General features: G+C 36.4%; 2 protein-coding genes across 2 annotated transcripts in view; one reads left to right on the forward strand and one right to left on the reverse strand.

Annotated features, from left to right (window-relative positions):
* The window catches only part of LOC135078308 (uncharacterized), a 32,615-nt gene extending 25,764 nt beyond the window's left edge, over positions 1–6,851 (forward strand). Inside the window, exons 8-14 of the mRNA XM_063972907.1 lie at positions 1,471–1,607; positions 2,271–2,425; positions 3,156–3,234; positions 3,517–3,679; positions 4,528–4,610; positions 4,880–5,010; positions 5,663–6,851. Coding sequence (XP_063828977.1) covers positions 1,471–1,607; positions 2,271–2,425; positions 3,156–3,234; positions 3,517–3,679; positions 4,528–4,610; positions 4,880–5,010; positions 5,663–5,841 — 927 coding nt within the window. The 3' untranslated portion in view covers positions 5,842–6,851. The remainder of the gene's footprint in view (positions 1–1,470; positions 1,608–2,270; positions 2,426–3,155; positions 3,235–3,516; positions 3,680–4,527; positions 4,611–4,879; positions 5,011–5,662) is intronic.
* A 166-nt stretch (positions 6,852–7,017) lies between these two features.
* Positions 7,018–19,332, reverse strand: part of LOC135078055 (actin-histidine N-methyltransferase) — a 43,905-nt gene continuing 31,590 nt past the window's right edge. The window contains exons 7-9 of the mRNA XM_063972614.1: positions 16,991–17,190; positions 7,862–8,048; positions 7,018–7,337 (exon numbers count right to left, since the gene is read on the reverse strand). Coding sequence (XP_063828684.1) covers positions 7,232–7,337; positions 7,862–8,048; positions 16,991–17,190 — 493 coding nt within the window. The 3' untranslated portion in view covers positions 7,018–7,231. The remainder of the gene's footprint in view (positions 7,338–7,861; positions 8,049–16,990; positions 17,191–19,332) is intronic.

The raw sequence follows: 19,332 nt of genomic DNA on the forward strand, positions 1-19,332 counted from the left end.
CTCACATACGAGCGAACATTGACTTACGCACGCGTATTCTTGTGTATGATGGAAGAAAAATAAAACCGACTTCAAATGCGTGAACACAAAAAAAAACTAAAAATTGCGTATGAAAAAGTTCATCCCCAATTTTCCACCCTTGGGGGTGAAATATTTTCTTCAAATTCGCATGAAACCACCCTTTTGATAATACCTATTCAACAAAAAAATAATCGTTCAAATTGATTTATAATCGGCGGAGATATTGCGTATAAAAAAGTTCATCCCCAATTTTCCACCCTTGGGGGTTGTTTTTTCTATTATTAAATTTAAATGGGACCACCCTTGAGGTATTACCTATACGCCGAAAAAAGATTTGTTCAAATCGGTTCATAATTGGCGGAGTTATCGCGTAACAAACATAGAAAAAAAAAAACCTCCTCCTTTTTTTCGAAGTCGGTTGAAAATAAAGAAAATGGTGTACTAAATACTTTGCAGTATTTAACTACCTAAATAATAATAAAAACACAGAATGTACTTTTTTGAGTTTGTCGGCCGTTTGGTGTAGTAGTTCAGAACGGACTACTATGCCGAGAGGTCCCGGGTTCGATTCCCGGCCGGGCAGAAATTGAAATGATGAATTTTAATTTCTGTGGCGGGTCTGGGTGTGACTATGTATAATATTTATGTATTTAAAAAAAAAGTATATAAGTAGTTATATCCGTTAAGCTAGCACCCATATCACAAGCATTAAGTTGCTTACTTTGGGGCTAGCTGGCGCTGTGTGAAATTGTCCAAAGATTTTATTATTTTATTATTATTAAGTTGCCTCAAGACACTGAGAGGTAAATAAGTAGTTAATATTATTGATGATAATTCATGCTAAATCATGTATTTCCTCCGCCATTTTCCGCAGTTTGGCACCTCACGTCACATCATTTTACCGAAGTTAGCCCTATAGCTTCGGCGCAGTGCCGATCACTGACGTTTGTCAACAAAATGGTACTTGACTCTTGAGACAGGCTAAATTACACCATATTGTTAATGACATTGAGCATAATTTTTTTTAAATACCTTCGCGAAGTAAAACTTCTGTACGTAGTACTTATTATTATTCTGTGCTATTATGCAATAGGCGAATAAAAATATATTAAGTATTTTTTGGCGATTAACGTTTATAACAGTTTATGAATTGATATTTTGTGAAAAAATAACAATGACAGGTACCGCCTTAGGTATCGCATTTGGTACGAAATAATATTAGGTAAATTTATGTTTGCATTACTTACTGAAATCTTTCTCTACATTCGTCTTTATTCCTATTTTTGTTCTCATCGGTACAAGCTTTTGTTTAATTGCAAACTTTCGGTAACATGGACATAGTCATCGGGCCAGACCTTGTAAAAAATCATGCTGGAGAATAAATTCTAATTTCATTAACAAATAATCAAGTTCCGACTTACCTTATGTAATGTACGCCATCGTCCACAGAAGAACCTGATGTGGAACACCATCACGGTGCAGTACAACCCGCTCATCGAGGAGGAGCTGGACGAGCACTTCAAGGTCACCTGCGAGTACGGGTACGACTTCTGGAAGACCGTCACCTTTCCCTTCCTGGATGTTGAGTAAGTTATTTTATGATATTCAATTACCTTCGATTATAAGCTTCCTTTTGATTGCATCACTCAAGGATGCAGCTGTAAAATGAAGATTTAAAAACAAAATTAAGAATAGACTCTTTAATTTTTTACTGAATTTGGTATTTAGTGGCTGTAAATAGATCTCTCTCTATGTATAATATTTATGTATTTAAAAAAAAAAAAAAAAGTATATAAGTAGTATATCCGTTAAGCTTAGCACCCATAACACAAGCATTAAGTTGCTTACTTTGGGGCTAGCTGGCGCTGTGTAGAATTGTCCAAAGATTATTTATTTATTTATTTATTTTGGTAAACGTAGCGTAAGACACCCACTTCGATGGACTAACAATCTCAATGATGATATAAACAAACAAATAAATAAATAAATAAATTGGTTGCCCTGAAGGAAGTTCATCAGTTTTGGACTCTATCTGCGCTTCTTTAAAACAAATATTATAGAAGTGCTGAAAAGAAGGCGTCGAATAAAATTCAATGATCTACGATAAAACGAGCTTACAAGAAATAAATACATTTTGGTTGTCCTACGAATTGGTTTCGATGAGACACAGAATCAGACACAATATTGGTTACCTTCCATCTTACTTAGATTCTATAATAAATGTTCACAAATGACCAATCTACTTCCAGGGTAGCAACCGGCAACCCGGTAGTATTCACACTCCAACCACCTGAATGTTATATGGAGATCAGGTCGGGCTACGGGGCCGGCGGCGCGCGAGTCTCCGGCCCGGTCAGGGTTGGCGACCCGCTCACGTTGCTCATCTACATGAGGAGTGCTTATGGTAAGTACAGCATTGAAGCACCGGATCATTAGAGGAATAATTAGAATAAGCTACTGTTGGACAAGCTGGACCTGCTTAGTGTCACCCTCGTCGTCATCATACAGGATGATCATCCTTCTAATTTACCGGAGGCAAACAGAGGATTTGGCCTACACTTTTCACGCTTGTGATGGGTTGGGGAGGCCTAATGTTTGCATAATTCGACAACCACGGGAAGTTTGGGAGAGATCATATTGTACTCTGCCATTAGGAATCATCATTGATCGCCATCTTATCTGAAGGGCGCGATCTATGCTGAAGCAAGTAAGCCCAGAAGACGCCTATTCATTGTCTTGGTTTCATGAATTTAGTTCGCGTTAGATATCCTATTAAGTCATAGAGTTAAACTTTTCACGCCTGACCATAAATTATCCACTTACACATCTTTATGGTACGGTGATAAGTGTTAAAATAAAGGCCTTAGAATATACGACATCAAGTTCACGGTCAATTGTCGTTAATGATCGCTGCCATTTTACGGCGATTGTTTTTGAACTTACATTTTATACCGCAACCATCAAGGGCGAAATCTGTAACGGTGCCGTAACCGCTATCGCGTGCCATACTGCAATGGCGCTCCCAAACACCAGGTTCATCGCTCGATCCGATCCACAGTTTACATCAATCGTGAACTGTGTCAAAACTTTTACTCGATAACGAGTAGGAATGCAAAGTATCGATTTGGTTTCAGACGGATTCGATATTGTGGTGAACGACTGCTTCGCCCATAACGGTGCAACCAAGCGGATACAACTCATTGACGAGTACGGGTACGTAAGGAATTTAAGAATTAATTGACAGTCATTAAACAATACAATGTTACATGAATGCTAACCTTTAGGCCATTCGTTCCGGTACAGTACGAATCCTACCTACGTAATAATAATTCAATTACTTTTATTGTCTTCTTCCTTTTGAATAGGTACCTACTAAATTCTAAATTGAACGTTTTTATCTTGTTTTGACACCTTTTTTAATCAATACAAAATCCTAAACTTTTCCTTCTCAGTTGCCAGTCTTTCAGTTTCAGTTGTTCAATCTTTATTCCCCAGATGTCCAGTGGACGACAAGTTGATATCCCGATTCCGAGGTTCGTGGTCCGAGTCGGGCGTGTTCGAGACGCAAGTGTATGCCTACATGAAAACGTTCCGATTTACGGGCTCACCGGCTCTGTACATCGAGTGTGACGTCAGAATGTGCCATGGGAGGTGTCCTGTAAGTTTTACAAGAAAGAATCCATTTGGAAGCATTTTCTGGAAAATGACGAGCGTAATTATATTTTAGTTCTTCCGGTGTAATTCAATGTTACTGAATATCAAAAATCTTCATCTTTCTACGGTTTTTCCTTTCATTGGTAAATATTAAATAATATATTCCAAACATCTCTACTCTTCATAATGCAGTCGATTAGATTGGTATTGTGGAAAATTTCAGTAAGGCATACATTTTCAGTGGCGATTTATTTACACCTTTATGTAAACAAAATTATACAAACTTTCTACTTCACGGTCTGGCCATCTATTTACATAGTTGACGTGCTGGGGCTAGCTCAGCAGGGAGTAAGAAGATTAGAGACGCATGAGTACGCGTAACGTCAAAACGTTTGTATTACGGGATCATCTGCAATCGATGCTTAAAATAGCACTAAAACTGCAGATTTCAATTTAAATTCCGAGATATTTTTTCAGTATTTTTTGTTCGTCGGTGCCGTAAGATTTTGTTGTTTGCATACCATGTCCATGTGAAGTGACCTCTAGAAAAACAGTTCCTATTTTAAGTATCTTAAATTCGCAACGAGAACTTTAGTTTCCTAACTTTCATGGATTTTCATCCCTTTTATTGTCACACATGAAATGTTTGAAAATGAGCGTTTGTGGTCCCAAAAGTGAAGTTATCAAGAACCTTAAACCCTTGAGTTGAGGTAAAAGTAATGAAGTGTTAATTCATAAGAGCGAACGTTCTGGAGGTGTTGGTTATCACATACTGTGATATACTTTCATTGAAGCATTTTGAACTTTGAAAAAATGTAGGTATATTAACCAGTTTACTCTCTGACATTTCAGTCCCAGCCCTGCCACTGGCGGAACATGAAGAGCGTCCGCCGGCGGTCTGTGGAATCGGAGTCAGCGAGCGTGGCGCCGCGCTTGTCGGAAAATATATCGCTGTTCCAGTCGCTAAGAGTGCTGCAAGAAGGCGAGGAGGATTCGGAGCTCGCTGCTAGCACAGGTATTATTAGATTCTTTCTTACCTTGCTAGCACAGGTCAGGTACCGAAATAATGACGCAGCGGCCGTAAAGGATCATCTCCCAGCGTTTTTAAACGCTGCGATAGGTGCAAAAAGGTGAGGAGGACTCCGAGCTTGCTGCTAGCACAGGTATTCCAGTCCTAGCCATTCCACTGGCGGAACATAAAGAGCGTCAGCCGGCGGTCTGTGGAATCGGAGTCGGCGAGCGTGGCGCCGCGCCTGTCGGAGAATATCTCGCTGTTCCAGTCGCTAAGAGTGCTGCAGGAAGGCGAGGAGGATTCGGAGCTCGCTGCTAGCACAGGTATTATTAGATTCTTTCTTACTTTGTTAGCACAGGACAGATAAGTACCGAAATTATGGTGTAGCGCCTGTCCGAGAATATCGCTCTTCCAGTCGCTGTAAGAGTTTCTTTCTTACCTTACTATACAGGGTGTTAGGTAAATGGCTATATGAGCCGACACTAGAAATTGGATATCATCATTTTATTTTTTTTAATTTTCATACAAAATAAATTTTATAAAATCCGGTTTGTATGAAAATTAAAATAATTAAAATGAAGATATCAATTTTCTGACTTCACCATACCATTTATATGACCATGTTAACATGGGCTAGTGCCGGCTCATATACCCATTTACCTAACACCCTGTAGATAGCCCGTATCGAAACAACTGAGGTTCAGTATGACTGACATCTGCATCTATTGGCGAACAGCTAGCAGCAATCCTTTGCGCATCGTCACTGATTTGTGGTACATTCAACGAAGGCGAAGAGATTCTCATCTCTGCATATTTCTTGCTCTCTCTTTCATCAAGGTTGAGCGATAGATGATAATATGGAGTTAGTGTTGCCGAGTAGTTACGCCGGTGTAGATTTAATTAGTCATCTGTATCATCTTCTTATGTGAATGCCATCTGCAGTCAAGTCTAAAATTCCTCTATTCTCTTTTCCAGCGGTAGCCGAAGGCCAAACTTGCATGAAGACCTCAGCGCTATCGGCGCTAGTAGCGTCATGCGGCGCGCTAGTAGCGGCATTATGCGGCGCGCTATTGGTCGCAGCGCGCGGCTGGCGGCGCTCGAACAACGCTACGCCACACCACGCGTACGTGCCGCATAAGGGACGGATCAAATAAAGTAAAAAAGTTGGTTTTTGAGACTGACTTATAAACTGCACCGCGTGATGCAAAAGCCTCAAATCGTAGTTTTCAAAACCTAATTCTCTTGGGCCCTTTTAGGGCACTCACCGTTTATTGCTAAGGTTAATACTGGTTATTAAACTTGAAAATAGTTTACTTCTACCTATATGGATTTTCCAACGGCTACCAGGGTTGAGTTTTGTAGTGTCGTAAATCCATCGAGGTATAAAAATCAGAAAAGGTTAGCCCAATCATCTACAAGTTAAAATTAGTCTAAACCTTACATTGTGGTTAGTTTAACTTCTTAACTTTAGTATGCATCAAACGAAATAAAAATTCTGGCTTTGGCTGGAAAAATGATTTGATTATAATAATTTAGCTGGGAGTAGGTACCATACAACTACAAGTGCGGTGATTTTTAGTTTGAGATTATGGATCTAATACTCTGTTGAGAAACCTTGAAATCTTAGATTTTAATCATCTAATAATCTTATTCGTACAAAGATATGGTATTGAAATTAATTTATAGATAAATAAGTGAACTATCTTAGAAATTTAATGGAACGATTGTTTGGGCCCAGTTCCAAGATTTCTAATGATATCTCAATAACTAGTTAGTTTTCAAGGTTTATTACTTTAAAGGTATCTTTAGTTTAGAAACGTGGAAATGATTAAAAACATGGAAGACGAATTGAGAGGACTCGTATTTTATAAAAATACGTCTCCTCCTTTTTGTCAAACATTTACTCATTACAAGTTACTTCCCAATATTGTGATAAAATCAGTTTAAAATAAGTGTAATTTTAAGTTTAATTTATTTATGACAACGATTAATTTAGTGAAATAGACCAATTACTAATATCAACACCTAATTTAAGAGGTTTTTGGTTTGGAATTAATTTCTATACTTAAAACCTAATTTTACGAAGTACTTTGATAAATTTTTCAGTTGAAAGTTCAAATCTGTAAATATTATTTAAGTTTAGTGTTATTTGCTAGATAATAATTTAAACGTAGTTAAGTACTTTAAAATTAGCCAATTTTTTACTATTTTTATATGCCAGACTATCACCACATGGAGTCGTAAAATAATTTGTCATGTGAAAAAATAAATTTGATACGAATAATGATCTGGTGTTTTTGTGTTCGTAATAAAACTAATGATTTTTTGAAAAACAACTTTATGTTAAAGATTGCACACAACTTACTAACAAAAACAAACTTACAAAAAAGCAAATTCGGTAACAACTAGATAAATCTGTATACGACATTCGTTGTATTAAAATAAATAATTCAATTATTTAAAAAATCATAAGATCATCATACAAAATTAAATACTGTCATGATTTCATACTTTGTTCATAAAATAATTAAAAATCTAAATCACTTATTGTGACTCTGCGGTGGGAAGCTTTTGTATAGCACTTTCCAAATATTTTATGGCACCGTCTAGTATTTGTACTTCACATTCTTTCAATAGTTGTATATTTTTCCTGCGAATAAAACACAATAAAGTTTTCTTTTATGTAACACAGTTCTATAAATACAAAATCTTTACAAAATGGTTGCGCGGTTTGCTTTTCATTTCTACTGCTTTCTACGTCAGGTACAAAAATGTAGATGGCGTTACCGTGCAACTTTGCACCAATTTATTTCATTAAGATTCTTAGCTGGCGATAGATGGCGCTTCAAAGACGTACTTTTTTTTATCAATGATAGAGTGGAATTAAGTTTTGATAATTAGGTTAAATTACTGTATTAGGTAACATCCATCTGGTAGGGCTTAAAAACACCGTCGTACTGTTGTCCTGTTATATGCATATATATTTTTTTTATTTCATCCAATTATTATTCTTGGAAGATAAGGAGATAGACGGGCGGAGTCATAACAAGCCCTACCACTAACTAAAACAAGTAAACAAATTACCCCTGCTGGGTATCGAACCTGAAACCTTTGTGTCTAAGATAGGAGATAGGTAGTTTTATCACTAGACTACATAATCTGTCAATAACATACCTGTGTATAGATTCAGGTCCAACTTCGTCGCTGTCTCGCTTGTACGAAGCTTTTATCAGCCCACAGCGAGTCAGCAGGTACGTATAGGCGCGCTTGTCTATGGCCGCGCCCACTGTTTCGGCGCTTGCGGCGTCAGAAGATACTAGGTCACCCGGCAGACCTTGGCTCGACCATTTGGTGAGTTCCTCTAGAATGACAAATGATTTATTTATGCAGAAATAACGATAAAAAAGACGAAATGTATGTTCCGCAACCCACATGTTATAAAACTACTTTTCTCAACGCTGGTAAGAAGTAAACTAGATAGAGCATGTGTATGGAATCCACACGATTGGGTTACACACCCCACGCTAACCAGACGGGTTGGAAAAGCTTGATGTTCGCATATTTGTCTCTTAGTTACCTCATCCACAGAACTTTATGTTTACGCGAGGAAAGTTACAATATTACTGACGATACCAATTGCAATAAACTCCGTAACGTAAGGATACCTACATCAAAAGAAATTATAAAATAGTTACTAATTCGGTCTGTTTACTTTAAAACCGAGTGACGTCATATCGTTATAAGTTATAACTTTCATAAATATTGCAAAACAAAAACTACTAACCCAAATTAATAAAAAAAGATTAGTCGACCGGTTTACGAAATAATACCTATTATATTAAGTAACATCTATTATTGTAGAAGTAAAAAGCGAAAAAAGAAAACATTACTCGGAATCCGCATTTCATTAATAGCAAGAAAAAGCAATCTTTGATTCGGTTCAGTTCCGTGTGTTAGATTTTTGGGCATTAGTCATTTGTAAATTAGGAAATATTAATGTATTAATGCAGATTCTTTAAATAATAAAGTTACCACAAAAAGAAGGATAATAATAAGCAAAATCTAGCATAAATACTCTATGTTATATTCCTATCATATCGTTTTATACCGTGGAAATATATAGGACTGTAATTTAATAAGTTCCAAATTAAAAATCCAATTTCAAATTCAAATAGTTTATTCAGTATAAAGCCCTTTTCCAGGGCACTTATACACGTCCCAAATATAGCTTGCCCTACCACCACTTCGGGACAACATGGGCTGGTGCTGAGAAGAAGTGGCGGAAGAAACTCAGTCACCTTTGTCAGCCTCTTTTCCAACCAGTTACAATAATTTATAACTTACATAAAAATGAGTAATCTAGCAGTAATTACGTCTTATTTATTATTAACATTTGGACGGTATTTTGTACAACCAGTATTTATAATCAAACACACAGAACACAAGTTCTAAGTTAGGTTACGTTAAGATTTAGGTTTAGGTTAGGTTAAGAGTTAGGTTTAGGTTAGGTTACGACTTAGGTTCTGTACCATAACATAACCGGCAACTATAAGCATTGTCCTTCTTTATACTGGTCATCAAATTACCGACCCGACCCCGTGGCATGTCACCATCAATTGGCCAGGTGTCAATATAATAAGCCTGGTGCAGCCACATAGCCAGGTGTTAATACAATATCACAATAATACAATACAATTACACAACAAGCATAATAATAGTACCAATAAACAATAAGTACTTAACTTTGGTCAGCATCACCTCAAAGATCCGTCGAGACTGCTCTCCATGAGAAATTCCATCTATTTATACCCAAATTCTCCCTCTTTTTACTCAACTCCGATTGGTCGGCCTAAAACGACCAATCAGAACAGTCGACCAATCACAGCACAGTATTTTATTACTATTTTTATTCGGAAGCGGAAGTTGGAGTTTCTCATTTTACAATATATTAAAAATAGGGTAATATTATCTTTCATATTTAGAATCGGTGATCTTAATTAAATTCTGAATTATTAAGAAACCAAAAACCTTACAATAAATTCTAATTTACGAATTATATAAATCTGAATTTTAATCTGTCAGTTAATATGGCGGCTGTGCAATGTTTTGTGTGTGTAGTGTTTAACAAGTTAAATAGTGTACCAATTATACATATTTACCATGGAATATTAATATAAATCAGGTATGTACATATAAATATACTAACACGGCCATACTGACAAGTACTTCGCTCTCGAAGTACTAAAGATCAAATTCTAGCAGCTTGTCGTTTCCAAACTTCAATGTTATCTTTCCCTTGCCAAAGTTTCATTAAGAAATAAATCTCTCCTTCGACAATATAAATATAATAAATTCACCTGGCCGCAACCAGTCTACCTGGCCTCAACCAGTCTACCTGGCCTCAACCAGTCTACCTGGCCTCAACCAGTCTACCTGGCCTCAACCAGTCTACCTGGCCTCAACCAGTCTACCTGGCCTCAACCAGTCTACCTGGCCTCAACCAGTCTTAAACATTACAGTCTAGTCGTAAGTCTGACCTAACATTTGGTTAATTTATCCACCGCGTCAACCTCGGCACGCCCCTGCCGCGACGATCTAGCTGACCAGTGACTCCAACGAGGAGTGATAAAATAACCGTCCAGAGGCAGAAGGCTCCTGAAGTCCGGTAGGTAGGATCGCTACAAACCTTTGTTCAGGAAAGTCTTTGTCACAAAAGTCACAGTTCAAGTCTCCTCAAGTCCAGGTTTTTAACAAAACCTCCTACCCCATCGCGAATCAGTACCAACCCTCGCAATCATCTGCTGCCCATGATCACTTATTGGCACCAATACACGATAAACCAGCAGATATATAAATAGTTTTATTTATACGATTTGTGTAATGGGTATCATTTTAAAGAAAAAGAAACGACAAACTACTAAATGACAAACATTTTAGGACCAACTAACGATTGGTTAAGTTTCTATCGTACATTCGTTTTGTTACACAAAATGATTACAAAGTAGTTAATCATAAAATACCTCAATCTCTCGGTCAGATCTGACATCTTATCTCTATCAATCATTTCCTTGGGCCAATACCGATAATTTTCTTAAGCAACTATAATCAATGCTAATTTTCATTCCTCTCAGAGCAAAACAATTGTCCGTAAACAGGGACCACAATATACAATATTATTTCTCAAATTACAAATGAAATAAGGTCCTTTGAATTTAAGATACCTAAAACTTTTTTAACCAATGGTCTTGGGACACGTAGATATACTAAATCACCTTCTTGTAATGTTAGAATATTATTAGGTCTCGAAAGCCGTGTAAAAGAAACTTAAACCATTTCATATAATATTGGGCCCCTTTCTAAAGAGACAAAAATGGTATCGAATAATGTCTTAAAATAACTAGATCCTTACTCAAAATTATACGGAGTTTAGCAAAGTTTAGAAAAAGTGAGGTTTAGTTATGTTAATAAACAATAAATTTATGTAAACAATGTTATACCAAGTAGCCTGATTTTAATGTGAATATTTTATTTCCTGTTTTAATAATAACGTTTGTTCATTTCTATTCTAACTACTAACAAGAGAAAGATGAATGAAGAAGAACAAACTTTAACTTAATGCGAAACGCCGACAAATAAATATATATTTTTTTACACAATTGTTTTGTATTTAGTCGATAATCGACACCAAAGTAGTTATATTTAAAATGTTTTAAGTAATTTATTGACAGTGTAACAAGGGTTCTGCTTTTTCTAATCGTGTAAAATAATTTACTATGTATGATTAATCGATTCTGTTTTAGTCAGTTGTCCTTTTTTAAAAAACATGTAAACACCAGATAGAAATGTAATAGTGACGAATCATCTCGTAAAATGAAATTAATGTAATATCTAGGCACCTATAGATCGCCGAGGTAATTTAACTAGATAATTATTAATAACATACCTTTCTTTCATTGTTAAACCAACGCCTTGAAAAATAGATAAAAAATCTATCACTTTTTTTTTTTCAGAAATTGTATTGACCGTTATATAATATACTTATAGACCATATAAATATTTATTCTCGTCTAAAGAAAATGTTGTTTAATTAAAGCTAGAGTCGAGGACTTGTGAAAATATAATGTGTAATATTAGGAGAACACAAGTGTTTATGGTGTAATTGTATGTAAAAGTATATATTTGTTTATATTGCTATCGGTTTCTAATTAACCCATTATAGACTAGCGGTCCCATATGGTACCACTTTTTTGTGTGTTTTAATTTGGCTCTATACATTAACACGTGAAAAGATGCAGTGCTCTGATTGATGCAAGTCGTAGCCAATAGATATGGTCTATGTTTCTAGGAATAAAAATTTTCAATTATTCTTTGCACTTGTGTGTAATTGATGATTGAAGTGAGCGCATCAAAATTTTCTCTTAAAAATTGACGCGCCGTTCAAGTAAGTGATCATATTTTTTTTGTGTGATAGTGAAATACTGATTATGTTACAATCTTGTATTCTCCATAAGTGCTCTTATTGTGAAATGGTGTAAAATTACGTCGATAGGTAATAATAATGGGAAATATTGTATGTCAAAATTACTGGTACCGTACGGTACCGCTAGCCGCTTACCGTGTCTTTTTAATTATTTTATGATTTTTAGTTTTTACTGTATTTATTGGGAAGTATGTGATATTTCAATGGTATATAAGGTATGCAGGAAGATAAAGTAAAATAGTTTCCCATACTTTACAAAACCATGGGTTTTTATTTATTTTAGATGTAACTTACACGAAACATTGGCAGTTTTGGAGGACGATGAAGGTCCCAAGACGAAGCAGATATTTATAGAACGAACTCAAGATAATTGCAACTCTCGAACAATATTAGAGCATAGAAAATGTAACGTGGGGCTATGTGCAGCGTGCAATGCCAAGCTCCATTCCAAAATTTTGGATATTCAAAGATAAAAATGAATATTGCTTACCCAATATACCTACAGTTTTTTTTACATTTAATATTACTTCTATTATTTGCTTGTATATTAATACATATTATAATAATAATAAAATCTACAATTTACCCTATTTTTATAAACTCCATGATAAAGTTATGTTTTAACAGACTGACACGGTAAGAGGCTAGCGGTACCATATGGTACCAGCATTTTTTTTCTAGATTACAGGTCGGATAATTTTTTTAATGCTTGTATACCATTATGTAGACCATAATTATGAACATATTTCAAAAAAACAAAAATCTGACACCTTAAGAAAACTCAGTCTATAATGGGTTAATCAAGGTATATAATTATTAAGTAGCTACATCATTCAACAGTGATTGTATACTATTACATGATTTATTTGCTCCACTGATTTTTAGCAAACGAGATTTTTTAAAAAATACCCGTTAACCTTGGAATAGTAGTGTATTAACTTCATTGTTAAATTTTTCATAATACGTTCGGCCAATCTGACATTCAATTACAATTTATTATGCGTCGAGCATATCAGAGACAGCATAAATATTAAATTTCACTGGATGGATGTACCGGTAGTAATCATGTTATGAACCAAGTGTTTTTAATAGTGTAAGTAAACTAAATTTAGAAAAACCATCAATCAAGATTAGGATATGTCCATAGCCTACAATGGATTATACGAGTCTGAATGGCATGAAGAGGTAAAGCAGCAGAATACAGAAAATGCCACGAGACTAGAAGAAGACTTATCGAATATAATACATCCAAAAGAAGGAAATAACTAGACACGGTGTTAAATCATCCGGGCGGTGAGATAAAGAAGATAAGAAAAAAAAACGTAGTGAATATATTATACGATTTTTTTAAATTGTTTTTGAAATTGATTCTATTTTACTTGTCAATTTGACCCGACATATTTTCAAATATAATATTGTAGTTTAAATCTGATAAATTTTAGTTGTATTTGGTATCTAACTATGCGATTTTTTAATATGAAAATTATTTTTGATATTTTCCTACACAATGTATTTTGATTATTGGAATAAATTTCATGCTTTGTTTTATTTTTTTCAATCTGACAAAGTCCCAAATTTACTACTAGTACAATTCTGCTCTGAGGGATGTTTCTTAGATTTGATATTATACTAGAGCACAGCGATATCAGTTCAGATGGGTGTTACAATTTCACAACTTAATAAATACTAAAGCAAAGCCCCTAAGGGCCTTACCGGCCTTTGCGACGTCACCAAGCTGCTCCATCCAAACTCCTTCGATCTTTCTTCGAAGTATTTGCACCACCCTTCTGCACCGCTGCCGCCGGCCGCTGGCTCGAAGACTGGCAGCACCACGTCTTCATCAGGTCTTCGATTTGAGAAAACAGCATCCCATACGGCTTTCAGGTCTGAGCCAGAGAGCAGGTTCCATTCTGAAACTTAGATAAGGACGTATTAGCAAAAGTGCTCGAATCCCACTTCTGATGTTAGATTTTTGGGCATTAGTCATTTGTAAATTAGGAAATATTAATGTATTAATGCAGATTCTTTAAATAATAAAGTTACCACAAAAAGAAGGATAATAATAAGCAAAATCTAGCATAAATACTCTATGTTATATTCCTATCATATCGTTTTATACCGTGGAAATATATAGGACTGTAATTTAATAAGTTCCAAATTAAAAATCCAATTTCAAATTCAAATAGTTTATTCAGTATAAAGCCCTTTTCCAGGGCACTTATACACGTCCCAAATATAGCTTGCCCTACCACCACTTCGGGACAACATGGGCTGGTGCTGAGAAGAAGTGGCGGAAGAAACTCAGTCACCTTTGTCAGCCTCTTTTCCAACCAGTTACAATAATTTATAACTTACATAAAAATGAGTAATCTAGCAGTAATTACGTCTTATTTATTATTAACATTTGGACGATATTTTGTACAACCAGTATTTATAATCAAACACACAGAACACAAGTTCTAAGTTAGGTTACGTTAAGATTTAGGTTTAGGTTAGGTTAAGAGTTAGGTTTAGGTTAGGTTACGACTTAGGTTCTGTACCATAACATAACCGGCAACTATAAGCATTGTCCTTCTTTATACTGGTCATCAAATTACCGACCCGACCCCGTGGCATGTCACCATCAATTGGCCAGGTGTCAATATAATAAGCCTGGTGCAGCCACATAGCCAGGTGTTAATACAATATCACAATAATACAATACAATTACACAACAAGCATAATAATAGTACCAATAAACAATAAGTACTTAACTTTGGTCAGCATCACCTCAAAGATCCGTCGAGACTGCTCTCCATGAGAAATTCCATCTATTTATACCCAAATTCTCCCTCTTTTTACTCAACTCCGATTGGTCGGCCTAAAACGACCAATCAGAACAGTCGACCAATCACAGCACAGTATTTTATTACTATTTTTATTCGGAAGCGGAAGTTGGAGTTTCTCATTTTACAATATATTAAAAATAGGGTAATATTATCTTTCATATTTAGAATCGATGATCTTAATTAAATTCTGAATTATTAAGAAACCAAAAACCTTACAATAAATTCTAATTTACGAATTATATAAATCTGAATTTTAATCTGTCAGTTAATATGGCGGCTGTGCAATGTTTTGTGTGTGTAGTGTTTAACAAGTTAAATAGTGTACCAATTATACATATTTACCATGGAATATTAATATAAATCAGGTATGTACATATAAATATACTAACACGTGCATATCTAATCGTTATGCGATACTTTTGTTTGGCGAGGGTTTACTGTTACGGAACGATGGAAGCGGCTTAACCCAACGGGTATATGCATTGTTGTGGTGACCCTTGAAGGTGTTGGAAGTAAACAACTACTACTTGTTTTAAACAATCGAGTGAAACTTACTTACATTTCGTTGACTTAGGCCCGATTCGACCAAACTTTTATACGAGAATAACTCTTGGTATAACTGGCACATTACAGTTTCAGTATGGGAAAATGTCAAAACTGACGATTTATTCTGAGATTAAAATTTACTCATGTTTGGTCGAATCCACTCTAAGAAAAGGATCTATTACAAAGCAGTCTAAAACTTAAGTCATTTTATAAAATTGCATTGCATTAAATTTTCAATTTTATTACCATGTTTTTCTGCCCGGAAACTTCAGTAAATTACCTAGTCTATTATTTACTGGACTTGACGGAAGTCCGGGACAAAATTTATATTCAAATTATTCAACTACTGCAGATTAAAAGGGGTAATGGAAATAAAGCCTTTACCATAGTCATACTATAGCCTTACCTTTTTAAGATAAATCCCATTCTGGCCTATCCTAAATGCAACTCACCTTGATTCTTGTTGAAGATCCTTATAAAAGAAAGCAGCTCTGCGCTCACAGGGCTCTCTCCTAGGTACAGGTTGTACTGCGTGATGCCTGCCACCCTGACAGGCCTAGCTTGGTAAGGAGAGACTGCTTCTCTTGTCTCTAGCTAATCTGTAGACTGTCCTCAACTCACCTTGATTCATATTGAAGATCCTTATAAAGGCCAGCAGTTCGGCGCTCACAGGGCTGTCCCCTAGGTACAGGTTGTAGTGCGTGATGCCAGCTAGTCCAAGCTTCGTGAGAAGAGACTGCTTTCTCTCACTCAGTAAGTCTCTAGCTAATCTACTCGTAGCTCACCTTGGTTCATATTGAAGATCCATATAAAGGCCAGCAGTTCGGCGCTCACAGGGCTGTCCCCTAGGTACAGGTTGTAGTGCGTGATGCCAGCTAGTCCAAGCTTCGTGAGAAGAGACTGCTTTCTCTCACTCAGTAAGTCTCTAGCTAATCTACTCGTAGCTCACCTTGGTTCATATTGAAGATCCATATAAAGGCCAGCAGTTCGGCGCTCACAGGGCTGTCCCCTAGGTACAGGTTGTAGTGCGTGATGCCAGCTAGTCCAAGCTTCGTGAGAAGAGACTGCTTTCTCTCACTCAGTAAGTCTCTAGCTAATCTACTCGTAGCTCACCTTGGTTCATATTGAAGATCCTTATAAAAGCCAGCAGCTCGGCGCTCACAGGGCTGTCCCATAGGTACAGGTTGTAGTGCCTGATGCCTGTCAGACCAAGCTTGGTAAGCAGAGACTGCTTGCTTTCGCGCAGCGGGTCTCTAACTAATCTATAGAGACACTCTTAGCTCACCTTGGTTCATGTTGAAGATCCTTATAAAGGCCAGCAGCTCGGCGCTCACAGGGCTGTCCCCTAGGTACAGGTTGTAGTGCGTGATGCCTGCCAGGCCTAGATTGGTGAGAAGAGACTGCTTGGTCTCATGCAGCGGGTCTCTAGTTAACCTGTTCTTAACTCACCTTGGTTCATATTGAAGATCCTTATAAAAGCCAGTAGCTCTGCGCTCACAGGGTTGTCTCCTAGATACAGGTTGTAGTGCGTGATGCCTGCCAGGCCTAGCTTCGTGAGAAGAGACTGCTTGCTTTCGCGCAGTGGGTCGCCGGCGCTGATGCCCAGGCTTAGAGACAGACTGTCGTGCTGGTTGTTTGGGTACACGAATCTGGAAATAATGGGTTTTTATTTCGAGGTACTCACTATTTTATGTTAATTTGGAATTCGTTCGGAACAATTGAGTGCTCTTATTAAACTCTCATTTAAAATGTATGTATTTTATTTTGTATACTTGACGGTGATTCTAGATAAAAGCTTATCAATACCATGCGGACTTTAAGGAGACAAATAGCCCAATAGTTTCGGTGTAGTAGGTAGTGCCGATTCGAGAGCTGTACTTCTAGCACGAAAAACTTTCGACTTCGAATCGTTTGCGTATTGGAATCGCCATCAAAAAATTTAGTATGAAAACCTAAACAGCGCCCCTGTGAACTTGACCTAAAGTGAACTCAGTATGAGAAATGGTAGAACGAAACTAATTTTGACAGTCGAGATCGTCATCACTATGCAACAAATTAAAAAAAAAAATTCACTGGGTTCACAGTATGTAATTATGATTCACCACCTTAATACTGTTTGAAATATTGAAATAAAATTGTTGTATCACATCAAGTTTATTAATGAAACGCATTTATTGATTTTATTTAAAATTGTACGAAATATGGACATAGATTGTTATTCTACATTAAAAAAAATTTTTTTTTTGAACGATTGGCTTTCCTCTTATGGTCAGTAGTGTCAGTATCCCTCTGGAGGCTCCAACAGTAATTTGCAAGCATCCCTGGCTCCCATCTACCTTGGTAACGCTTCTCATACTCTGCTATTTCTTGATGAAATCTTTCTCCGTGTTCATCACTTACTGAACCCATGTTATCCAGAAATAAACTTAAATGGGAGTGTAAGAAATGACATATTGCATCCTAGTTTGTGATACGCATCCAGCATCCTGTTAATTTTTTCATGAAAATCTGGTGATTTGTGATTGCCTTTTAGGAGTAAATTGACCGCAAACGTAACAAAATAAGTCAGGAGAATTAACACATACACGCGGCATTTTGTAGATTTATGAGTAATCTAAATGTTCTGATGACTTTTGTACACATCAATGATAAAATTTTATAAGTACCCTCAACCAAATGTTGCGGAACGTAAATAAAGTAAGATTTCTATTATTTATGTTTTGGGACGTGATACGAAGTTATGAATTTGTTTTCTGTTGTTTACTAAGTATACCTAATACGAATCATCACTCGGGGTATCAGTGATTTTTTTGGTGTTGCATAGTTATCGTTGAATTCGAAGGCTGGGTATCGCATTTTTCGAATACGCAAACTATTCGAAGACGAAAGTTTTTCGTGCTAGCCACACTGGTGAACCCACTCCTAATAGAAGCTTATATTTAGCTTAGCTGGAGCGTGTAATAGGGTTAAGTCTTAATTTCCAAATGTCTAATTAAGAACACAGAATCAAGGCGTTTGGTAGAGCTGGTGCAAATGCACGTTATCACAATGATCGATTCAACATAGAGCATAACAAACTCAAATTCAATTCTAATCCAAATAGCTCCTGTGTGTACGAATCAGCACGCATTCATGTTTAGATGTTATGATGCCAGCCGTATTGTTGTGATGCGTCGCGCGCCGGATGACATAACGGATAATGCGTTGCATCACGGGTGTTATGACTGCCGACAATAATATGCGAGGGTTTGATCAGCCAGCTCGTAATGGTGAAAGCAGTGGAAATGTTTTGCGGATTGGATCATAGGTAGAGTTAACTGAGGGGTCATAACTCTGATGGCTTGCTTGGCGTTAGCATTTGAAATTTTCAACTGTGTCACTAACTAGCTAGTATTATAACATGACTTCACTTTGCAAGAAACAAAGTTTGTTCTTACCATAAAATTCATAAGCTCTAAGTCAATGTTTTCGACTTTAATTATAGAGAAAATTGGCACGGACATTTAGTTAAGTCTCATTTTCATAAATGTATATGACTTACTTTAGCTTGGATCTGTTGTCCAGAAGACGAAACAAGTACCAATTTTAATTAGGTATTGAAGGCATTTCAAATAGGTACACTATAATGTTGGAAAGTTAGAAACTTTTTGGTTAAACGTAAGCATATTTGAATATTTGAATTTGGCACTCCGCTGTCAATGTAAGGTTTCCAGACTTCTGGATCAGTCACTCGATCTCATGTAGTCTCTGTGTGCTGTATGTTCTAAAATAAATCCGTGGTAATCTTCGTG

The sequence above is a fragment of the Ostrinia nubilalis genome, chromosome 14 (assembly GCF_963855985.1).
Source record: "Ostrinia nubilalis chromosome 14, ilOstNubi1.1, whole genome shotgun sequence".
In the NCBI taxonomy this organism is placed as follows: Eukaryota; Metazoa; Arthropoda; class Insecta; order Lepidoptera; family Crambidae; genus Ostrinia; species Ostrinia nubilalis.